Source organism: Ostrinia furnacalis, unplaced genomic scaffold (assembly GCF_004193835.3).
Source record: "Ostrinia furnacalis isolate ACB-3 unplaced genomic scaffold, ASM419383v2 OfSCF6287, whole genome shotgun sequence".
Taxonomy (NCBI): Eukaryota; Metazoa; Arthropoda; class Insecta; order Lepidoptera; family Crambidae; genus Ostrinia; species Ostrinia furnacalis.
In genome coordinates this window covers 572,447-593,452 of record NW_021136526.1, presented here as the reverse complement: position 1 = coordinate 593,452, position 21,006 = coordinate 572,447, and the positions used below count along the sequence as shown (strand labels likewise).

Sequence of the window (21,006 nt, the reverse complement as noted above, 5' to 3'; positions counted from 1 at the left end):
ATATCTGATTCGTTCAACAAACATTGAAATATTTGATGTTACTGGAAAATAATAACATCAAATTTATATTATTTCCAAATAATGCTTTGTGACCCAGAAAATATCGTCATAATTTCCTCAATCGAACGCGATAATCGAGTGACTTCGCCCTGCGGTACCGCCCTCGAAATCAACAGGCAGGCCCCGCCAGTTCGCTGCTGGCTCTCGCTGAGGCGGCCCGCCCTAGCCGCCCGCCCGCGTTCCACCGTTGGGCGACTTTCCTCGCTACCGGAACTTTACAGTGAAATGTGGATAGCCTTAAACTAGTGGAAAACTTGACCAAATGATGACAAAATAATGAACAGAAATATTAGTAAAGTGTTGTTTATGAATGGGGAAACAAAAGATTTTGGGTTGATTGATTTGACGTGGTTATTGTGCCGTTATTATTATAGCTTTTTATTTGTTAAATTATGTAAATTGTATTTTTTGATACACACTTTTCTATCTTGCACCGGGTGATACATTTCGATTTTCATTTCACTTCACACGACACGTGTTATGCATAAGATTTAAATGGTATAGAATAAATATTTTCAAACGTAAATTTTACGACCGCCGAATTACATCAGCGTTGTAAACCCTTTTGAACAGAAATAAAACATACGTCTATGTCAGACAGACGTGAGTTGATATGATATGTTTTATTCAGTTAGGTACCTAATACAGAACTCGGTAAAAATCCTTTGAATTTGAAATTCAAATAGCTGCCCACTTGTGTGGCATTACACATAGTAATAACGTAATTAGGCACGTACATACATACACGGCCGGTGGACTTAGCGTGGGCAGGCCTCCCACTAGGTGGACCGACGATCTGGTGAAGGTCGCGGGAGGTGCCTGTATGCGAGCGGCGCAGGAGCGGTCTTTGTGGAAATCCTTGGGGGAGGTCTTTGTCCAGCAGTGGACGTCTTTCGGCTGAAACGAACGAAAAAACTTACGTCTCAGTGCGCTCTTTTTTCCCAAGACGTAATTTTTGCGCTGACCCGATATCTAGTTGGCTTTGTTGATCGAAGATAGATGATATCAAATTAGCTTAATAGGCAAACTTGTACATTACACGCTGTAATGGATTTAGTTTAAGCTGTAACACTTACCTAATTTTCGTGCCAAAACTAAGTAATTGGTTCGAAGGTCTGTGTAAACTTCGTAACCGAAGAAACATCGCTTTCAGAAAAGAAGGAAGAAAGTTTTAAACGCATTAGAACATACATCTATAACGATGTTCCAAGTTTTATAAGCCTACCCACATTTTAAATGTTCCCACGGTAAAATTACTCCTGGTACACTTTCTCGTGTTAAGTAGATTTTCGCAAAAATTTCAAACTGAAGACCGGGCAAACTTCAAATTCCACTATCCACCATGTCTCTTTAAACACTCGAAATTAGCAAAAGAAGCAAAAGCCATTAATAATAATAGAAAAGATTAGAAAATATGGCGTGATCTTGATAAACATCTTTGCAATCAGTTTTCAGTGTATTTCCGCACACAGAATTATAACCTAAGTCTAGATAGCCCAAGATCATCATAAATCTTAATACAAAATATGTTGTGAGCAAAAACTCCAGTGTAGTTAGGAATCAAATAAAGACCAAAGTGAAAATGTGAAAGTGACGTGGTATTTCGTGAAGCGTGAAGTATGTTTCCACCATGAGGAGATGGCAAGCGGCATTTTACCTGATCGTCATATGGACAGATAACAGCCTGGTGATGTCTCTTCTATCAGGGAACAGCATCCTGAAGATCATCCCTGATTTTCTGAACTCTAAAGTGACGGAGTCGACGACTGAAGAGCCGAATCGCACGGTGCTGGTGATGTCAACTGTGCTGGTGAGGAACGTGGTGGAAACTACGTCACAGGAGACGCTAGAGACTACAGCTGGATCTTATGTAAGTACTCTTTGCTTTTCAAGATATTAACTACCATGAGTATAATATTGATTCCAATTCTCAGACACCTCAATTTTGTTAACTCTATCGAAATTGTTTTTTTTTTATTGTTTACAAGATTTTTATGTAGGTATCATTACCTTTAACCGTTTATATTACCTGGTTAAAACAGATTTGATCAATATAACACTTAAAAACATAACTCTTCTTCTGGCGCAGTTGGGTAAGTACAGAAAGAGTCAAAATGCAACATTGAGAACCAAACCTAGAAAGCGAGCATGTTGTAACGCGCATGCATTGTGCACACTCACTTATCAGTTAAAGCGTACCAAAAGAGAGCACATAAAGCTCCTAAAACTAACAGCCTTATTTCAGCACCAAGACGTAGGATAGGTAACACACATTTAGCTTGCTCTACTAAGTACAGACGACGGCAAATCAAGTTAAACACTTTGGCATCATAAGTAGTTGTAAAGGACCGACAAAAATATGGTATAGTTTGATATACTGACTGTACATTTCCTACATTCAGTGAAAATAACACATAATACTTTTATTACAAGTAATCAAGACCGTGGCTCATCGCTCACCCTCACAAAGTAGACCCGAAACCTAACAATACTTGAGTAAAGTTGACAGCGACATCGGTCTCTCTGACACCGTAACCAGACCAAGAAATTAGTGATAGAGTATTTTCTAGAATAGCCTCTTAACTGGCACCTAAATATTCTTTAAATGAATATTGAAGACTTAGCTCTCTCTTGTTTTGATTGTAGTAACTTGGTAGGTGTTGTTATTGATTTTACTATCGAATTACATTATCACTAAGGTATTGATAACGATGTAGTGAGATATCGTTTTTATGTTTGTTGTGAATGGTAGAATAATAGGGGAAATTATATTGGAAAAGGCACAAGGTAAAACCCCATAATTTCAATAAAGTCTGCCTTCATAATTCATAAAATCTTTTTAGTATTTTCAGTAATTTTTATGGTAATAAATATACCGTATCAACCTATTAGTTATTAAGTAGCATGATATAAAAACAAGCTGCTAATAATATAAGGTAAGAGTTATCTGTAGGGCTTTCCGCACACGTCCGACTGACCGTTTTGTTTTTGCCTTATCGCTGAGTTATAAAGTAACTCAAGGTAAAGCATAACTTCAAGGTATATCAAGTCTATTAATCCCTATCCTTTTCTGTCATTTGAAGGCGTGATGAGCAAGACTCTCACTCAAATGAAAGTTTATAGTTTCATTCAGTTTCTACAACTTTATGAATAAAGCTTGTCTACAGACTGAAATACAGCCAGCAACTCCACCTGAGCTTCACGACCACTCTTTATATTTTTAAGTAATAGACTAAGGCTGAGATGCACCATCTTAATTTAACTCTGACTAACGTCAAAAATCTGTCAAACTTCATACAAAAAGCACCGGTTATTGTTACGGCTAAGGTGGTGCAACTCATCCTTAGTTTCGGGCAGCTCGTCTGCGCGCAGCCTTAAGAAAAGTTATTTGGAATAGAGAAGGACGCATGGCCATGAAACCTAGTGCGATTCTATTTAATCTATATCCATATCCTCAGACAAAATATTGTATTTATCGTCAGTCGTGCGACTGCTAATTGGCTGAACCTACGGGGCCTTATCATGACTAGTATTGGACGAGCGTCATCGCTCGAGTGGCATTATTATCAGTGATCGGTACAAAAGTGATAAGTGATAACAATATCTAATAATCGCCGAACGATTCCTCTATTTGTGGAGCGCAAAATACTTCAACTTTCAATCACCGTCCGTTTTATTTTAAATAAATGCTTTTATGTAGGAACTAGTTTAAAAATAGCCAGTGATTCAGTGTGATTCGGGAGGCAAGTGCTAACAATGCCTTTGGATTATTGATGATATTCATAGTGATGTGTAAATTGGTTGTTGTTGTGCTTATCACGAGTTTACTACTATAAGTGTTTGTGTCAGGTGTATCGATATCTGAAACCAAGTGAAAGTGAACACCAGCAACACTATCAAACGTGTAAAAATGGATGCAGTGTTTTCTTCGGTGATCATTTTCAGCTACATTCTTGGATGTGTCGCCCAATTTGGTCCTGATGGGATGTGGGGCAATGGGATGGTCCATCCACCACCATTTTTGCCCCCTGGTGGACCACCGCCTCCGTCAACGCCCCATCACCACTTTTCAAGGCCTAGTACTTATTTTGTAAGTCTTTAGTAATTGCCTTGACAAAATATAACAATGTAGAGTCAGCTCGAAATCAGAAAAATTCTATTTTTTTTCTGCAAACTGAGAAAGATTACTTAGATACCCTGAAAAAGACGACCAAATTAAACTAGCTTTTCTTCAGTCTTCAATATTTTTTTCAGCAGCCAGTTTTATTGAAATATCTTTAGATACTAGGCAATAAAAGTCAGTATTAGCTTAAAATATTTCAGCTTTTAGGTAATCTCTTAAATTAATTGTTCGCTTATTAAATTTTCACGTGCTTATACCGCAACATGCGATTCAATTCACATCCAAAAACACAATTTTATGTATAGTATTATGAGCTCTGTATTTTCAGTGTCACGTTTTACACCTCAATATTAGCACTAGATTAGTATGTATGTATTTATCTCTGTAGATTTCAATTGACAATTTGTGTTCACAGAATCAGGATTATTGGTTCGGTGTTCATTTTGCATAATATTTAGTTCAAGTTGGATCCCGATCTACAGCAAAAATACGAATTTCCCGATGGATTTTAATTTTAAACTATACGTTTCCATAATAATAAAATACGAAATCTTCTAAGATATAGATACAATATTTATTGCTTGGTTGATAATCTTCCTACTGCATCGATGACTATTTTTAAAAAGTAAGATGCTATAGTTACCAATCAAACAACTAGATTGTGGAAAATGTAGATAGGTATCCATGTGTAATTTAGATTTTAGAAGCAGACCGAAATTTCAATGAATGTCAAAATTTACGGGAATTTTAATCTAATATTTTATCCTCGGACATCTCAACAGCAACACCTAATCCCAAACCAAGTAAAGTTTGTATTATGTCGTGAAAACGACAAATATTGCATTAAATACAGCGTTCCTAAGTTACAATCAAGTAAATGTTATCAAAGCCTTACGTTGTACTTCCTGGACGCGTAATTTTGTGTATCATTCAGTGTCAACACACTGGAAATACCAACGTAATTATTATGAATACTACGAGTACTTGAAGGCGTACCTAGTCATCAAATTCTTAGGAATACAGTCAGAAGAACCTTTCTGCCCCAACGGCCATCGTCTCTACGAGCTATGTGCCCCGCCCACGGCCACTTGATTTTAGCAATTCTGCGAGCGCGAGCTATGTCGGTCACTTTAGTTCTCCTGCGGATCTCCTCATTTCTGATTCGATCACGCAGGGAAACTCCAAGCATGGCCCGCTCCATCGCCCTTTGGGTGACCTTGAGCCTTCTTATGAGGCCCATAGTAAGCGACCACGTTTCAGATCCATAATATACCATCACTGGCAACACACACTGTTCGAAGACTTTTGTCTTGAGACACTGCGGTATTTCGGACGTGAGTATATTGCGGAGCTTCCCGAACGCTGCCCTACCTAACTGGACTGTTTGTCCCAGGTATACATAATTGTCAACAACTTCGAGTGTAGAGTCTCCAACCTTCAAAGGAGTGGGTGCGACACGGACATTAGACATGATTTTTGTCTTGTCCATGTTCATTCTGAGACCCACTTGTTGAGAGGCTCTACTGAGGCCATCGAGCATTGTGAAAGGTTCTCGAGTGGCGACCACGGGCTGGAAGACGTAGCGTAGGCAGGCTTCCTCGTGGACCGACGATCTAGTAAAGGTGGCGGGAAGAGCCTGGATGCGGGCAGCGCAGGACCGTGCATTGTGGAAAACCTTGGAGGAGGCGTTTGTCCAGCATTGGACGTCATTTGGCTGAAACGAACGAACGAACAGTCAGAATTTTACCTAATGATAAACCAAACTGAATTTTGACCATAATACTCAATAATTTAAGTACCAACTTCCTGCCCCGTACAACCAAACTGTGGAATGGACTGTCGTCTGCGGTGTTTCCGGACGGATACGACCTGCAAGCTTTCAAGAGGAGAGCGTATCTTTACCTTAAAGGCCGGCAACGCACCTGTAACGCCCCTGGGTCTGCGGGTGTCTATGGGCGCCGATAATCACTTACCATCAGGTGATCCGTCTGCTCGTTTGCCTCCTATCACATTAAAAAAAGAAACCTATTTCAAAACCATTGTTACATGTGAATGGTACAAAATAAAAAAGATGTGATCAAGTTTCGTCAAACGTAGAGAAAGTGCTCGCTCACTTTTCGATGACCAAGAAGATTCAAAAAGACGGTTCTACGTATGAGACATCATTTTTCATTTCAAATTCATCTCAATCCAATGGAACATGGTAAGCTGTAGAGCTAACTCTCACAAAACTTTTTAAATAACTCAAATAGAAAATGGACTTGTAAACGGTACATTTATATAAGGAAATTCAACTTTAATTTGAGGAAATTAAATTAGCATTTTATGTAATGGAATGTTAACCGACATTATATCCGGGAGTAGGTATGCCGGGGCACAGAACCAATAAATTGCTTTTTTGGATTAGATACTGTCTTGAATTTGGATTCAATAAAAAGATAACATATCTATCTTAAACAAAATATTGGGTATTAAATTGCCTGTCTGACTGGTTCATGATTATACTTAAGTACAAATACACCGCAATGCACAGCTCTTTAATAATTTTGAAACATGCTTTATTTAGGTGACCATACATAGTCCTCAAAACAAGACAAAATTCAGAGGAAAATGCCCCAAAAACAAAAAACAACACAAAGTCATCAGTGTACCTACCATGAGTTTACGTTAGGTGTGCTCGCTAGCGATTACGTCAAAAATCTCTATGAAGATTTTGTTTCTTGAAAGTAGCCGCTAGGGGCGCTGCACAATATGTCATACTAATTAATGTAATTTTTTTACGCAGTCGCTAGCGAGTACACCTAACGTAAACTCATGGTAAGCACACAGATGACTAAGTACCTATCGTTGTTTGAACGGAAAGGCAATATTCTTTGAATGTTTGTTTTTAGAAGTATATTCAATCATCAAAATGTACAAACATTTCTTTCTAATGAATAGAGTTCTATTTATTTACCTTACAGGGTAAAAAGCATAAGTAAAAGCTTCGCCTTTACCCATATATAAATATCATAATACCTCCTACCACTTCCTTCCTTATTATAAATCGCCAGCGGCAAGCGATCGCTCCTGTTTGGTGCAGTGTAATTAAAATATGCTAATTAGCAAAATAACATAATTCCGCTGGCCGAGCCAAATTGATTCGAAAAATATTTATTAGAAACTCTACACAAAATTTTGAGTTGAGATTGCTTTAAAAGTAAACGAGGTAACGAGAATTTGTTATTCGAGAAAGAATGAACAAGAAATTGATATTGTATTTATCATAACTTAGTGAAATCTGAAATATCAAACGCTATCGCGAAGTAAAGATGTATAGCGCCATCTTTTATCAAAATAACGTATTAAACTATCTTGTTCTATTAGCATTATTATCTAATACATAATATCCGAGCTCGAAATAAAAAATAAAGTTTATTTATTTACTCCCTCTATAATATAAATAGGAACATAAAACATTACCTATCTACTAATAACCTTCGATCTAAACAGAAAGTTCAATGTCTTTGCCTGAATAATCAAAGTTCATGTAGGTACCTAATGGGGATAATTCGAGCCACTTTTACTATCAATCGTAAAAATAATTGAGGTAACTATCTAATGATAATACAAACCCTACAAATTATGTTGACGAGGTTATTTACCTAACTGTAATTTTGTCGTAGTATCCTAATGACGTTTCTTTGAATTCGGGGGCAATAAATGTTTCACACGTAAAAGTCACCCTGTATACTAGGTAGAAAAAAAGAAAATAGGGCGCTCCATTGGTTGGTAACCAGCGAAAATCCCGCGGAGGACAATAAATGTTAGTGTGGTAAGCAAGACTGTATAGTGTCATCCTTCTGGTGGGAGAGTCCCACATAAACCCACTGGCTGTTTCCATCGGCACGCACTAATTTCCCGGCAAAAAAAGGTAACCTTATAATAAGGCCATGAAAAAGCTAGATGCGACAGTATAACTAATTCAAAAACCAAAGCCAAAGTGGTCAGATAAAATCAAAAGAGCATCAACTTTTACCATCCAGTAGAACGCAATGCACCTTCTTGATTGTATACTCACGCCCGTATTCACAAACGATGCTTGCTTAAGTGAAGCAGCAAATCGAACGCACAGCTTTAAACAGAGCTCTGTGATTGGTTCGTGTATCACCCTGTGCATCCACGTGCACTGTGAGACCTCAATATAATGTTTGTGAATACGGGCGTCAGTTTTCTATTTTGTAAATAACTCTTACTACATTCGAAATTTTCACCAAATCACGCACTATTTTTAGCCTTTATTATAACACTCTTCGTCGTAAAGTATTCTGCGAGCAATTTTTATGGACTGCCAGTCTGTTGTTCAGATAAATCAGGAGAACACATAAATTTTGGGGTTAAGTAGATTAATTCCCCGTCATTGATGGACAGGAAGAAACATAAACAGTGCGTTAATTTGTAAATGGTGTAATTGGAGGGTTAGTTAGTAGGCTCACTGCAAATAAATGTCTTCATCATCATCATCATTTCTTCAGCCACAATTGTCCACTGCTGAACATAGGACTCCCCAAGGATATCCAGATTGGCTGGTTGGTGCGGCCTTCTTCCAGCAAATGTCTTATCTATGCTATATCATGTTCATGTCCTGGCATTAAGTCCGCCACTGTACAGTTGTATGTGCAAAAGTGTAAATAAATAAAAATAAAATAAATAAATGTGCGTCCGTTTCAACCAAAGGACGTCCACTAGTGGACTAAGGTCTCCCCTAAGGATTTCCAAGTTCTGTATGCCAGCTACTGCGAAAATATTGAGGAGAGAGTCTCATCTCATTCTGTCTCTATTGCTTTTAGTTCTCATAATAATGTTAATTCATTTGATGATTATCATCTGAAAGGTGTTTTGGACGATCGTGACCACCGCATAAATAAGTTCTTGCCTTTAATAATAATTTTCGTTACCCTGTGCACTGTGTAGGAGATCTATGTATTTTGCTCTACGATCGCTCAACAACGACGTGATATTTCCCATATTCGTCAAATTTGGGAGCAACGCTGGCCCCCAAGTCTGCTATTTACAAATGGCTCAATTGAATCGTAATTGAATCTCAATGGAATTATTTGACACTTTTGGTGTTCTGCTAATAAAAAAGACCAGTGATTTTCCAATGGGATTCCATTAAACTGCCATTGGACTATTTGCTAGTCTGCTCTTTAATCGTTTTACAATTGTAAATCGCTTAAATGCTGACTTGTCATACTAGACTTAAGGTCCTATGTCCCCCAGATCGGGTAGAGGGCGTCCACAACAGTCCTCCATCGGTTCGGTCTTGAGCTTCGTGTTTGATCTCGCTCCAGATCTTGCCGATTTTCTTCGCCTCGTCTGCTACAGTGCGCCGCCAAACCATATCACCATCAATAAACAACTGTAACCAATGCTGCTGTACCTTTGTGCATTGTTCCCAGTTCACTTTATCAATATCCCCAGATTTCGTCTAATGGATCTTATAGATAATGTAAGAGTGGTGGGATTTGTTTGACTACAGTTTCACCTGGAGAATCCAGCTGGGCTTGCGTTTGATCCGAAGCTTATGCGGGTGATTGTTTACATTACTTAAATAAGACGGTATTATTAACGATGTAAGTGGGAACAAGGCCGTCTGGAGGAGATAACGAAAGTGGATTTTTGGCAGAATACTCAACAATAAAGAAACTCATTTACACACTCATTTTAGACGTGTGTTCCATTTTACGGTTGTAGATATGCGAATGGGGATGAGATTGATGTGAATGAACTTTGGAAAAGTAAAAAAACAAGGTCGTTAACGGAACGAATACGAAGACAGATTGAGTTAAAGTTACTCATATAAAAGTATTTATCTAAGTACATATACTAACGCAATGAAGAAAGGAAATGAATCAATGAATCCTACTAATATTATAAATGCGAAAGTTTGGATGTCTGGATGTCTAGATGTCTGGATGTTTGTTACTCTTTCACGCAAAAACTACTAAACGGATTTTGTTGAAACTTTACAGTATTATTGTTTGTAACCCAGATCAGGCCTGTTCATCTCCGCGAGTTTACATCGAAAACAAAACACGCACGATGGCCCACCTACAGGATACTATTCGACAAGGCCTCACATACGAGCGAACATTGACTCACGCACGCGTATTCTTGTGTGTGTATGATGGAAGAAAATAAAGAAAATGGTGTACTAAATACTGTGCAGTATTTAACTGCCTAAATAATAATAAAAACACAGAATGTACTTTTTTAAGTTGCCTCAAGACACTGACAGGTGGGTTATTCCGTATTCGACCCACGACCACTCAACCCACTCATTATTTTTTCCTTACTCAACCCAATTTTGTTCCTTTTTCTACCCATAACAAATTTGTAATTTTATGTTCCTTATTCACCCCAAAAACATTCCTAGCTCAACCCATTTTAAAACCACTTAAAAAATATAAGATTTTTATGTACGGTCAGAATAAAGATTATATTTTTTAGAAATTTAAGCTCAGTTAACTTTTGTGTTAAGATCGTTCTATTAAATAAAACTGCAGGAATTATGATACAATAATATATTTGAAAAACGTTTTTCACAAAAGGACACAAATCAAATAATGACTAATTAGAATCTACTATAAATCCACTATAAATATATAAATCAAACGACTGTGATTTTTTATTAAATCAGTATAACCAAGCGATGGCGTATAATTTTTTCCCTAGACACGTCTTGTTCATGAATGTACAAATATTTCAAATAACACAATGTATTTAATCTTTTTTTTCAAGCGGTTTGAGATGACAAAAGAAAAATAATAAAAGTATTCATGTGGACAGCTAATCCCGCGGAAAAAATTTTCAGTCTCTTAATTTGTTTATGTATTTACCTTAAAATAAAATAAAATATTTGATATATTTTAGTTAATAAACATATTCATATCTATAATTTTTTCATGTAGGTGATGTTTTTTTATTTTTTTTATTTAATTATAAATCAATGTACATACTAGTATGTATTTATCTTTATTAAATTTCTGAACAAACAGTAAACGTTGTTTTGCTATCCATACTTATTTTTGGTATATTTACTTTGGGTTGAGTAAGGAATGCATTTGGGTAGAATAACGAAATTATGTAATGGGTTGAGCTAGGAATACTAATTTGGGATGAGTGAAGAAATGGGTTGAGTTGTCATGGGTCGAATACGGAATAACCCTGACAGGTAAATAAGTAGTTAATATTATTCATGATAATTCATGCTAAATCATGTATTTCCTCCGCCATTTTCCGCAGTTTGGCACCTCAAGTCACATCATTTTACCGAAGTCAGCCCTATAGCTTCGGCGCAGTGCCGATCACTGACGTTTGTCAACAAGATGGTGCTTGACTCTTGAGACAAGCTAAATTACACCATTATTGTTAACTAGCTTTCCGCCCGCGGCTTCGCCCGCGTGGAATTTTGTCTGTCACAGAAAAACTTTATCGCGCGCGTCCCTGTTTCAAAAACCGGGATAAAAACTATCCTATGTTCTTTCCCGGGACTCAAACTATCTCTATGCCAAATTTCATCAAAATCGGTTGCGAGGTTTAAGCGGGAAAGCGTAACAGACAGACAGACAGACAGACAGACAGAGTTACTTTCGCATTTATAATATTAGTTGGGATGACATTGAGCATACATTTTTTTAAATACCTTCGCGAAGTAAAACTTCTGTACGTAGTACTTATTATTATTCTGTGCCCAGATTAACATAATAATATAGGCTATAATTTATGCCTATCTGAGACACTAAATTTCACGCTGGTGAAGCCGCGGGCAAAAGCTAGTGTGTCATATATTTTAGTCTTTTAGGCAAAACTTGAGACCACACCATGGCAAGTCAAGCATAACTTTTGAGCGCGATTAATCAACTACCTATAATAAGCACACGCACAGCACGAGTATTCACAGGAAGAAATAGTCAGAGCTGTTGGTGAGCTTAAGTAAGAAAGGAAAATATTGGCCATTATCTTACCTACCTACCAAGCTTAGACGGGACGACTATAAATTCAGCAAAGGACTGAGTCAAATTCACAAACCAGCTGTGTCTCCATTTTGAAAACAGCGACTTTTTAGTGACTTGAGTATTCTTTTGCTCAATCTCGCCACATAAGAAAACTTTTCACGTCCACAAAATCCCTTAAGAGACTGCAAATAAGGACAAAAAGTGCACAGCACTAAGATGAATCTGAGTTCAAAACAACAAAGTCAGAAATATCCCAAGTGTAACCAAACATGTAGGTACTTTTCGATTCCCTTGCAATAACTTAGAAGGCGTTTGGTGTTGAAACATTTATTCGCAAGACATTTCAACGGCCATTTCGAAAATCCCTACCCTAAAATATTCAACACGATCCGCTGGAACTAAAAGTGACCTTTTGACTGCCAGGGGGCAGTAGACAGACCCTCGTTTTAAAATTTTATTTCAAGTGACTTCAAAGGGTTCGTATCACCATCTGAGCACTTTGAATGTTGGTTTTACATAGTTGTTAGTGGATACTGGAATATGAGTCTTTAAAATGGGTAGTGTAATTTAATGAAGTTTATAAAGTCTGTAACATTAGTCAGCTGTAGTTATTTCTGAATAAACAAAATATAGTGTGAAAAATGTTGAATCAAAGCGAGATGAGTTCTTTCATTTCTATGGTTACCTACGAAAGTTACTGACCAGTAATTCTGGTTATTTACTTACTTACTTAAGTACCTACTTTATCTTTTACATCTCAGTAGTTGAAAATCAGTAAGTGCAAAAATTAAGCACACCACAAGAACTACGTGTTTTTGAAGTGAAAACTTTGGCTTGTTAAATCTCTTTTTCACTCTCTCACTTAATGTCATTTTCAATCTCAATCTCTCACTCTCTCACATAAAATATTTATTTTGTTTCTTCAACTGTCTAACGCAAACTATCTATTGTTCCAGGAGAACCTACCAGACCCTCCAGACGAGTCGTATCCAGTGCAGTACGCTGGGGTCCCGCAGAATCTGCAGGTTTTCCCCCTACCGCTGCCCGGGGCCGACCACGAGCTGATGTTCAACGTGTCCTGGGAATCGTCTTTAGGTAAGCAATTACTAGCTTGGGTTTGTTTCAGCCAAATGACGTGCCAAATGACGTCAACTGCTGAACAAAGGCCTCCCCCAATGATTTAAATAATGACCAGATGGTAGCGACCTGCATCTAGGTTCTTCCCGGGACCTTCACCAGATCGTCGTTCGTCAGCCACCTAATGGAGGCCTACACTATGTCTTCTGGCCCGTGGTCGCCACTCGAGAACTTTTCTGCCCTAAGTTTAGGTTGTTATTCTAACCCAAGAAAGGGTTACCTACGTGAGTGCGACAAACGTTACATAGAATTTTGTTTCTTCGAAAACCTTTCTGCGAAGTTACTATACTGCGACGCCTTATCTCGCTTATCGATATAGATACCTTGTTACTGCGATGTTACGTTACATCGAAAAACTTTACTGCGAACGATTTTACTGCGAAATTATGTACATAGTCATTTTTAATGAACGAGTGAGTAGTAAGTATCATTATAAAAATACAAATCAATAGGTAGGCATATATTTTATAATTTATTTATATTTATGTTTCTATTCTCATGTTATTTAATCAATGATGCAAATGTTAAATATGTGAAATAAGTAAATAAAATTTAATGTATTTAGAATCTTATTTTGTCTTTAATTTTGTACCGCCCACTTTATTCACTTTATTCTGTTTCCTGGAGGAGAGTTCTGAATCACATTAAGTTCGCCTTGTGTACATAGTGCATGTATGTTTTAAATAAATAAATACATAATGCATTATATTAGGTAGGTATTCTTTTGATGTATGTAATTTAATTTTTTTATCTATCTGTTAAGTCAAATAAAGAAGGCTTCGCAGTAAAATCGTTCGCAGTAAAGTTTTTCGATGTAACGTTACATCGCAGTAACAAGGCATCGATATAACAAGGCGTCGCAGTATAGTAACTTCGCAGAAAGGTTTTCGAAGAAACAAAATTCGATGTAATGTTTGTCGCACTCACGTAGGTAACCCTCTAGGTCATAGGACGTCCACTGCTGAATATAAACCTTCTCCCCCAATGTTTTCCACAATGACCGGTTGGTGGCAGCCAGGGTATTTTACATACTATTTAAAAATGTGAGTATTGTAACAGTTTCTGAAGTGAAAACCTGTTTTCAATCGGTAGCTGTGTACAATACTTACCTGTATTCAGGGTGGGGGATGATTTGCGAAAGGGCTTCAGTCCCGTCTTTGCTTGAGGTTATATCGGTATACCCAACGACGACAGTCAATTGTTTTGACTTGTAAAACTCGTCGAAGACACTGAAATGGTAAAATGTATCTTCACGATGGTGGAAATATCAATTACTGTAAGGGACAAAACACGACTTTTCAGGAGAGCCAAAAAACGATTTTTTTTTCTTTATACCTCAATATTTTTTTATGTGATGTTACGATTTAAATAGTTTCTATGGCAAAGTTTCTTAGAATTTTCTGTTCTTTCATAATATAAGCGCCAAATTTTCGAAAAATGGGTAGTTTAAAAGATAGCATGTCCCTTACATTAAAAAAACGAGCTTGACTGTACCTTACAATGTTGAAATTTCACAGTATGGAATGTCATGTATATTGTAAGGTACATTTAAGAATAAATACGACAGTAATATTATTGTAACTTGACAATTTTAACATTGAAACCTGATGTAAGTAGAGGTTGCATTCGAGTTTTCATTAACAAAATGAAGAGAAGAGATAGAAACAAGACAACTTAGTGTTCACAAATGCACATCTATGTCAATTGTAAGAGCTACAGACTGAACATAAATGCTACTTTTAGCAGCGATTTAGTCGCTTTTTACCCGACTGCGCCAGAAAGACACTAAACAAAAATGCCATGAAGTAGCAAGATCGCAATGCTGCACCGATACAGTCGCAAATGCTAAAACTAGCATGTGTGGTGTGACCATAAGTGGTTTGATATTCAGCGATAAGGTCAACATTATTTTTTGAAGCACTTTTACTTATACCCTGCACTGGTGAGTCCCCTGCTTCTACAGGCTGGCAGCCCAGGGGAACTCCGCAGGGAGGCTGTCTTCGCCCCCCATCATCATTATCATCTCAGCCATAGGACGTCCACTGCTGAACATAGGCTTCCCCTAATGATTTCCATGTTGCACGGTTGGTAGCGGCCTGCATCCAGCTCCTTCCTGCTACCTTTACGATGTCGTTGGTCCACCTTGTGGATGGACGTCCCACGCTGCGTTTTCCGGTACGCGCCCTCCACTCCAGAACTGTCCTGCCGCATCGGTCGTCAGTTCTGCGTACTATGCGGATACGGATATCCTCATTTCTATTCACTTACCTACAAATGCAATGCCCAGCGGTTAGCAGCCACCTGTCACTCAGCACCGTGGCTCCGCACTGATGAGTCCCCTGTCTCCATAAACTGGCAGCCCAGGGGAATTCCGCAGGGAGACTGTCTTCGCCCCCCACGATGCGGCCGCGGCGAGCGATGTCCAGGCCACATTCTACGTCGGCCACTGAAATGAAGGGGTATATGACTATGAGCCTATACAGGTGTGCGAAATCCAGACGGATCCGAAAGCGGGTGCTGGTGGTATAATTTTTTGTTTGGGACATCGAAATAACGCCTCAAAGTGCGGAAGTGATTCTTAAAAAGATTCGATGTTGGTTTCATACAAAAAGTTGTTTTGTATTTTAACGCCAGAAGAATTCTATCGGAACAGACATTTTTTTTTCCTAAAAAATAATACCTATTACATATCTGACCAAAGGGCGATGGAGCGGGCCATGCTTGGAGTTTCCCTGCGTGATCGAATCAGAAATGAGGAGATCCGCAGGACAACCAAAGTGACCGACATAGCTCGCAGAATTGCTAAAACCAAGTGGCAGTGGGCGGGGCACATAGCTCGTAGAGACGATGGCCGTTGGGGCAGAAAAGTTCTCGAGTGGCGACCACGGGCTGGAAGACGTAGCGTGGGCAGGCCTCCTACTAGGTGGACCGACGATCTCGTAAAGGTCGCGGGAAGAGCCTGGATGCGGGCAGCGCAGGACCGTGCATTGTGGAAAGCCTTGGAGGAGGCCTTTGTCCAGCAGTGGACGTCATTTGGCTGAAACGAACGAACGAACGAACGAACATATCTGACGCGTTGTTGTGGTCGTATCATCTGAGATCCTATTTTAGACAATTTTATTAATTTGGTTCAAATTTACACTATAAAACACATATTGTACGTCTCGAAACATCAACAAAGTAGGAACCCTCAAAAACTTTCCTACACCGCACTTGGGAATCAAACTTCGGACCTTCGGTTTTATCGGTCCGTCAGGTTATTATAGATTTTCAGATTGTGTCGTGTTAAAAATATTAGCTAGTTTTATAAAATTTTATAAATAAATCACTTCGTATTAAACTTAAATTGACGTGTAGGGTGACCAAACGGTTCATTTAATCAATACGAGTGTTTTAATTTAATTTTAAAAGTTTTTTTATTAACTGCCTTAAAACAAAATCTTGCAAAAAGTTCTTAATTGAACACGAACAGAATTTAATATTTATTTCTATTTAAATTCAGCTTGATGGACATTTATTAAAGGGTAAGGCTATGTTTTTAAAGTCAGTCCTTAGGGAGTTACAGAAAAGCTCTTAAGCGGATTGACAGTAAAATTAAAATAATGAAAGCTCAAAAGTATTCAAATGTTGTAGATTAGGGTTTTATAGTCGCTTCTTAATTTTTGATATTAAATTTAATTAATTAGTTAACAGAATTTCAATAAAATATAGTCTATTTTAGTTTTAATTTAATATTCGTTTTTAAGAAGAATGTGATTAATGTAACCTAATTTAATAAAATCATTGCAACTTACAATTTACAAAACAGTATCCCAAACGTATTGTCAAAAAGAAAACAAACACAATAGAGCGACACATTTTCACTGATTTCAATTATGATCTGAAGATGTCACTTTAATCGACGTGCTTTTATCACCTCACTACGCCGATTCAAAAAGAAAAAAAAATGTAAAAAAAATAATTAAATTAAAATTTTATAAAGGTGTCAGTGCACGCTCTGCCGTGCACTAACTACGATGTGATTGATTTTCATAAGGATATTTAAAGTTGTATTTTGTAAATAAACGACTCTCCTTCGCTTGCTTGAAGGCCTGACCCCTATATCTTGCTAGAGATGCGCGCACGCATATTGATTGTCGATAAGTGCAGATGCAGTCGCTTTGTCTTGAGGTTTGCATAAATTAAATGCTGTATAAATATCCTTTTATTAGCGTACCTAGTTAGGGCCACAGTGATTTCCAAATTTATCCATTACACTTTGTAATAAAAAAAATACTAATTCATAAAATATTGTTTTGGTCGTAAATCTAGTTTTGGCTTTTAATAGAAATCAGCTGTGAAAACCAAAGTTTGCAACTAATTTTATTTCTATACTCAACGAACTCCACGATAGACTAATGGGAAAGACACTTGAAAGCTACAGACAATAAAAATCGCTCTTCTTTTTAATAACAACGAAATGTTACTTTAGTTACTATAAAACCACATAAACTAAAAAAATATAGTTATTTTTACGCATTAATTTTAAATTAATTTAACAACACCATCAATTCTATCGATGTAAACAAACCCTCGTACAACACTACTCTGAATTCATTGTCAGGTTCGGCACGCGGCCTCGGTCGATAACAGCGATAAGAGTCGCGGAACTGACTGTCATTACCCATAAACACATGGGTATTATCGAAATATGCCTATGCAATGTCACGTGGGAAAACAGGGTAACCACAAATTTGGAAAATATCAGACCATTTTTTTTTTGTATATTTTGGAACGTCATGTTTTTTGACTGAAGAGAGTTAAAGTCGCCGGGCTAGAGCCAAAACCGATTGTTTCGTCAAAAAGTTGTTTGGTTGGTTTTATCATCACGAGACAAAAAATCAAATACTGACTGATCGTTAACCATAATATTTAAGAGAAAAACTACCTACTACTTGATTTTACCTCTAACCCATCGTAATTATCTGCATTCCAACGTAGTCGAACCAATTTTTAAAATATTTTTTGCACTGTATAATTGTATGTAAGAAAGTTCAAATTGACCTGCTTAGCAAGTTGATAATATGGAAATATAGGGGTTGTTACTGATATGGAACATAATACAGATCGTGTACTAGCTAATGTGACATGTGTTATTCTAATTTAATTATCTGAAGTTATTTTATATGCGTATAGTAAAAGCGCTCTATTTTCAAGTACATCAAGAGCTCTAAATTGAAATAGTATTGAAATGTTCATAGAAATAAATCGACGGTTAAGAACCAAACACTGCTAACTAACATTTTTGGCATTTTCGGTTAATTGCATTGTTCGACTTGTCTGGAGACGCTTCACACTTTAGCAAAGCCACATATTTTAATACGCCAATGTAATAATGATTTTAATAAAAAAATCATACCAGCTCCATTAGATAATTCTCCAATTATAACGCCAGTATCTTTAAAATAATAATAAAAATTAAAATACAAATTTCACACAACTCTTCTTCTGATTTCTACGCTAATCGAATATTAATATTGCATGCGTAGTCGGCGGTTTTACAAGGCCCGTTCAGCCTCGTAAGCTCCTTATCTGCCCTGAGAGATTTCCTCGATGTTCCATTAACGGGTACCACGTTGGGGCCGCTAAATTACATTTACATCCGAGGAACATAATTCATCATGTTACTTAATTAAATCCTTACTATCATTTTATTATAGTGATTATTACGGGCAGCCAGTGGAGGCCCTAACAGGCATGTGAAAAAATTGTATCTCATCTAAGATGCTTTGGCCCTTATTTGATCTGTAGATAAAATAAATTAAAAATGCGCGATTATATCGGTTTAATAATTCAGCTCTACTTACACGCTTTAAAATCTAGTTTTCCTATTTTAGGACTACTTTTTGCTGTTACTTTCGCTATTAGATACGAGGGATGAATACTGGATAGATTGGAAAAATAAAACGGGTAATAATTTTCCAGGAATTGATTTTTGATGCTCTCAAAATTACTTCCAGTAACTTCCACAAAAGGTTGATAAACAAATCTAGTCAGTATTCTATTTCGACACAAAAACAACTGCAGTGTCCGTGACAATTTTATTGGGACTATTTTAATTTATATTGTTTTATATTATTTATTTTGGATTAATTTTTTTATTTGGTCTTTTATTTAAATAATTTTAGTTGTGTGATTAATAATTTGACGTATTAATCACACAACTAAAATTATACCGGGAAGTATGAATGCAAGTCCCAATACGTCAATTATTTTTGGCTACCCTACAGTAATGAGTGAAACGTTTGATTGCACTTTACTTGGTCAAGTGCATCGGTAAGTAGGTCGCACGCATCTTGCCCTACATCGGCGACGATTTGTAGTGATTTAAGCTTTGATAACGACGAAGGACTTAAATTGGAGTGTTTTTGGGACCGAGTATTCATTTGAAGTACCTTAAACACTTTACATTGCGAATTTACAATCATGGGACGTCAATTATTACTAAAGTTCCAAAGTAAATATACCTAATACCAATGGTGGATGTTCAATGATCTTATGAAATGACAGAATTTTGCACGTTAGCAAAGGACGCGATGTGTTACTTGCGCAAAAAAAAGTGGCGTGCCTTGGGGGTTGTAAGTCCAGCAGAATCTATGTTTTGTAGTAACAGAATGTATAGTAAGAAAAGAATCTGTAATGTAGTAAATACTACGGTCAGTATTCCCAGCATTGTCTTTTGAGAATTTTTCTACAATTTCGAAAGATTTAAAAGATGGTTCAGTGATCAGCAATACAAATTAAAAATTTCCCAACAAAGTTCAATGGCAACAGTCAAGAATTTAGGATTATACACGTTCATTGTCAAATAAAGGTACCTACTAACTGAAAATCTTTATCCTTAACTTTATTTTCAGAAATTCTATGTTTATCTTCAATTTTTCAATAAATTGTAGGTATAAATTGCGTGAAAATTAGATTACTTGATTGCAAAATAGAACTATATTCTCAATAAGATACGCAAGTTTTTCAATTTACTTCTAAAGGTAGAGGCGTTAATTTAGAAGGTTCAAAGATATTTAATTTTCCTATTTTTCAGTTGACTCACACGCCTTATCATAGGCCTTCAGCTAAAAATAAAGCCGGAACTGCACTCACGGAAAAATCATCTATTTGTATACTGATTCCGTATAAGGTCGAGTTGGGGCCTTCGTCTGCTACCGAGTCTGGTCCCGCCCGCATCTATGGCGGAAAATGGAAAACTACTAATCGTTGATTCACGAGCATATCGAGTATTTACGATAAAGGTTAGGAGGTACTGGGCTTATCTTGTCGCTTTGATCCTTTTAATGATGGATGTTTGAACTAACAATAAGTTGAAATAACGCTGATATTATTAAAGCCAAAGATAAGCACGTTTATTGCACAAATTAATAATAGTCCCGTTAGCCTCTCGTGTTAAACTAAATAAGCTTGTGTTACGAGTGGGCTCACCACAATACTCGAGCGGCGGTGGGATTCGAACCCGCGTTCCTCGGATCTCTAGTCGGCCAGTCCGACCACTTCACCGTTGGGCTATCGTGGCATGGTTATTTTCATATTGCTAAATAAAGGGTCAAGTCTGTCCAAATTCAAAGAGTTGTGTATTATGCATGATGGCGAAGAGATATTAAGACAAATTGTTTACTCAGCTTCAGGTTAGGTATT

General features: G+C 37.2%; 2 protein-coding genes across 2 annotated transcripts; one reads left to right on the top strand and one right to left on the bottom strand.

Moving 5' to 3' along the window:
- The first annotated feature begins 211 nt into the window (after positions 1 to 211).
- LOC114362198 (uncharacterized) lies at positions 212 to 13,958 on the top strand. The gene is made up of 4 exons (XM_028317495.1): positions 212 to 410; positions 1,533 to 1,930; positions 13,140 to 13,278; positions 13,948 to 13,958. Exons 2-4 carry the CDS (start codon positions 1,691 to 1,693, stop codon positions 13,956 to 13,958), a joined length of 390 nt encoding a protein of 129 aa, XP_028173296.1. The 5' UTR covers positions 212 to 410; positions 1,533 to 1,690.
- A 366-nt stretch (positions 13,959 to 14,324) lies between these two features.
- LOC114362205 (transmembrane protease serine 9-like) lies at positions 14,325 to 17,321 on the bottom strand. Its single transcript, XM_028317501.1, has 3 exons — positions 17,115 to 17,321; positions 15,589 to 15,766; positions 14,325 to 14,549 (listed from the first exon to the last, which is right to left on the bottom strand). Exons 1-3 carry the CDS (start codon positions 17,176 to 17,178, stop codon positions 14,426 to 14,428), a joined length of 366 nt encoding a protein of 121 aa, XP_028173302.1. The 5' UTR covers positions 17,179 to 17,321; the 3' UTR covers positions 14,325 to 14,425.
- Between the last annotated feature and the right edge of the window lie 3,685 nt (positions 17,322 to 21,006).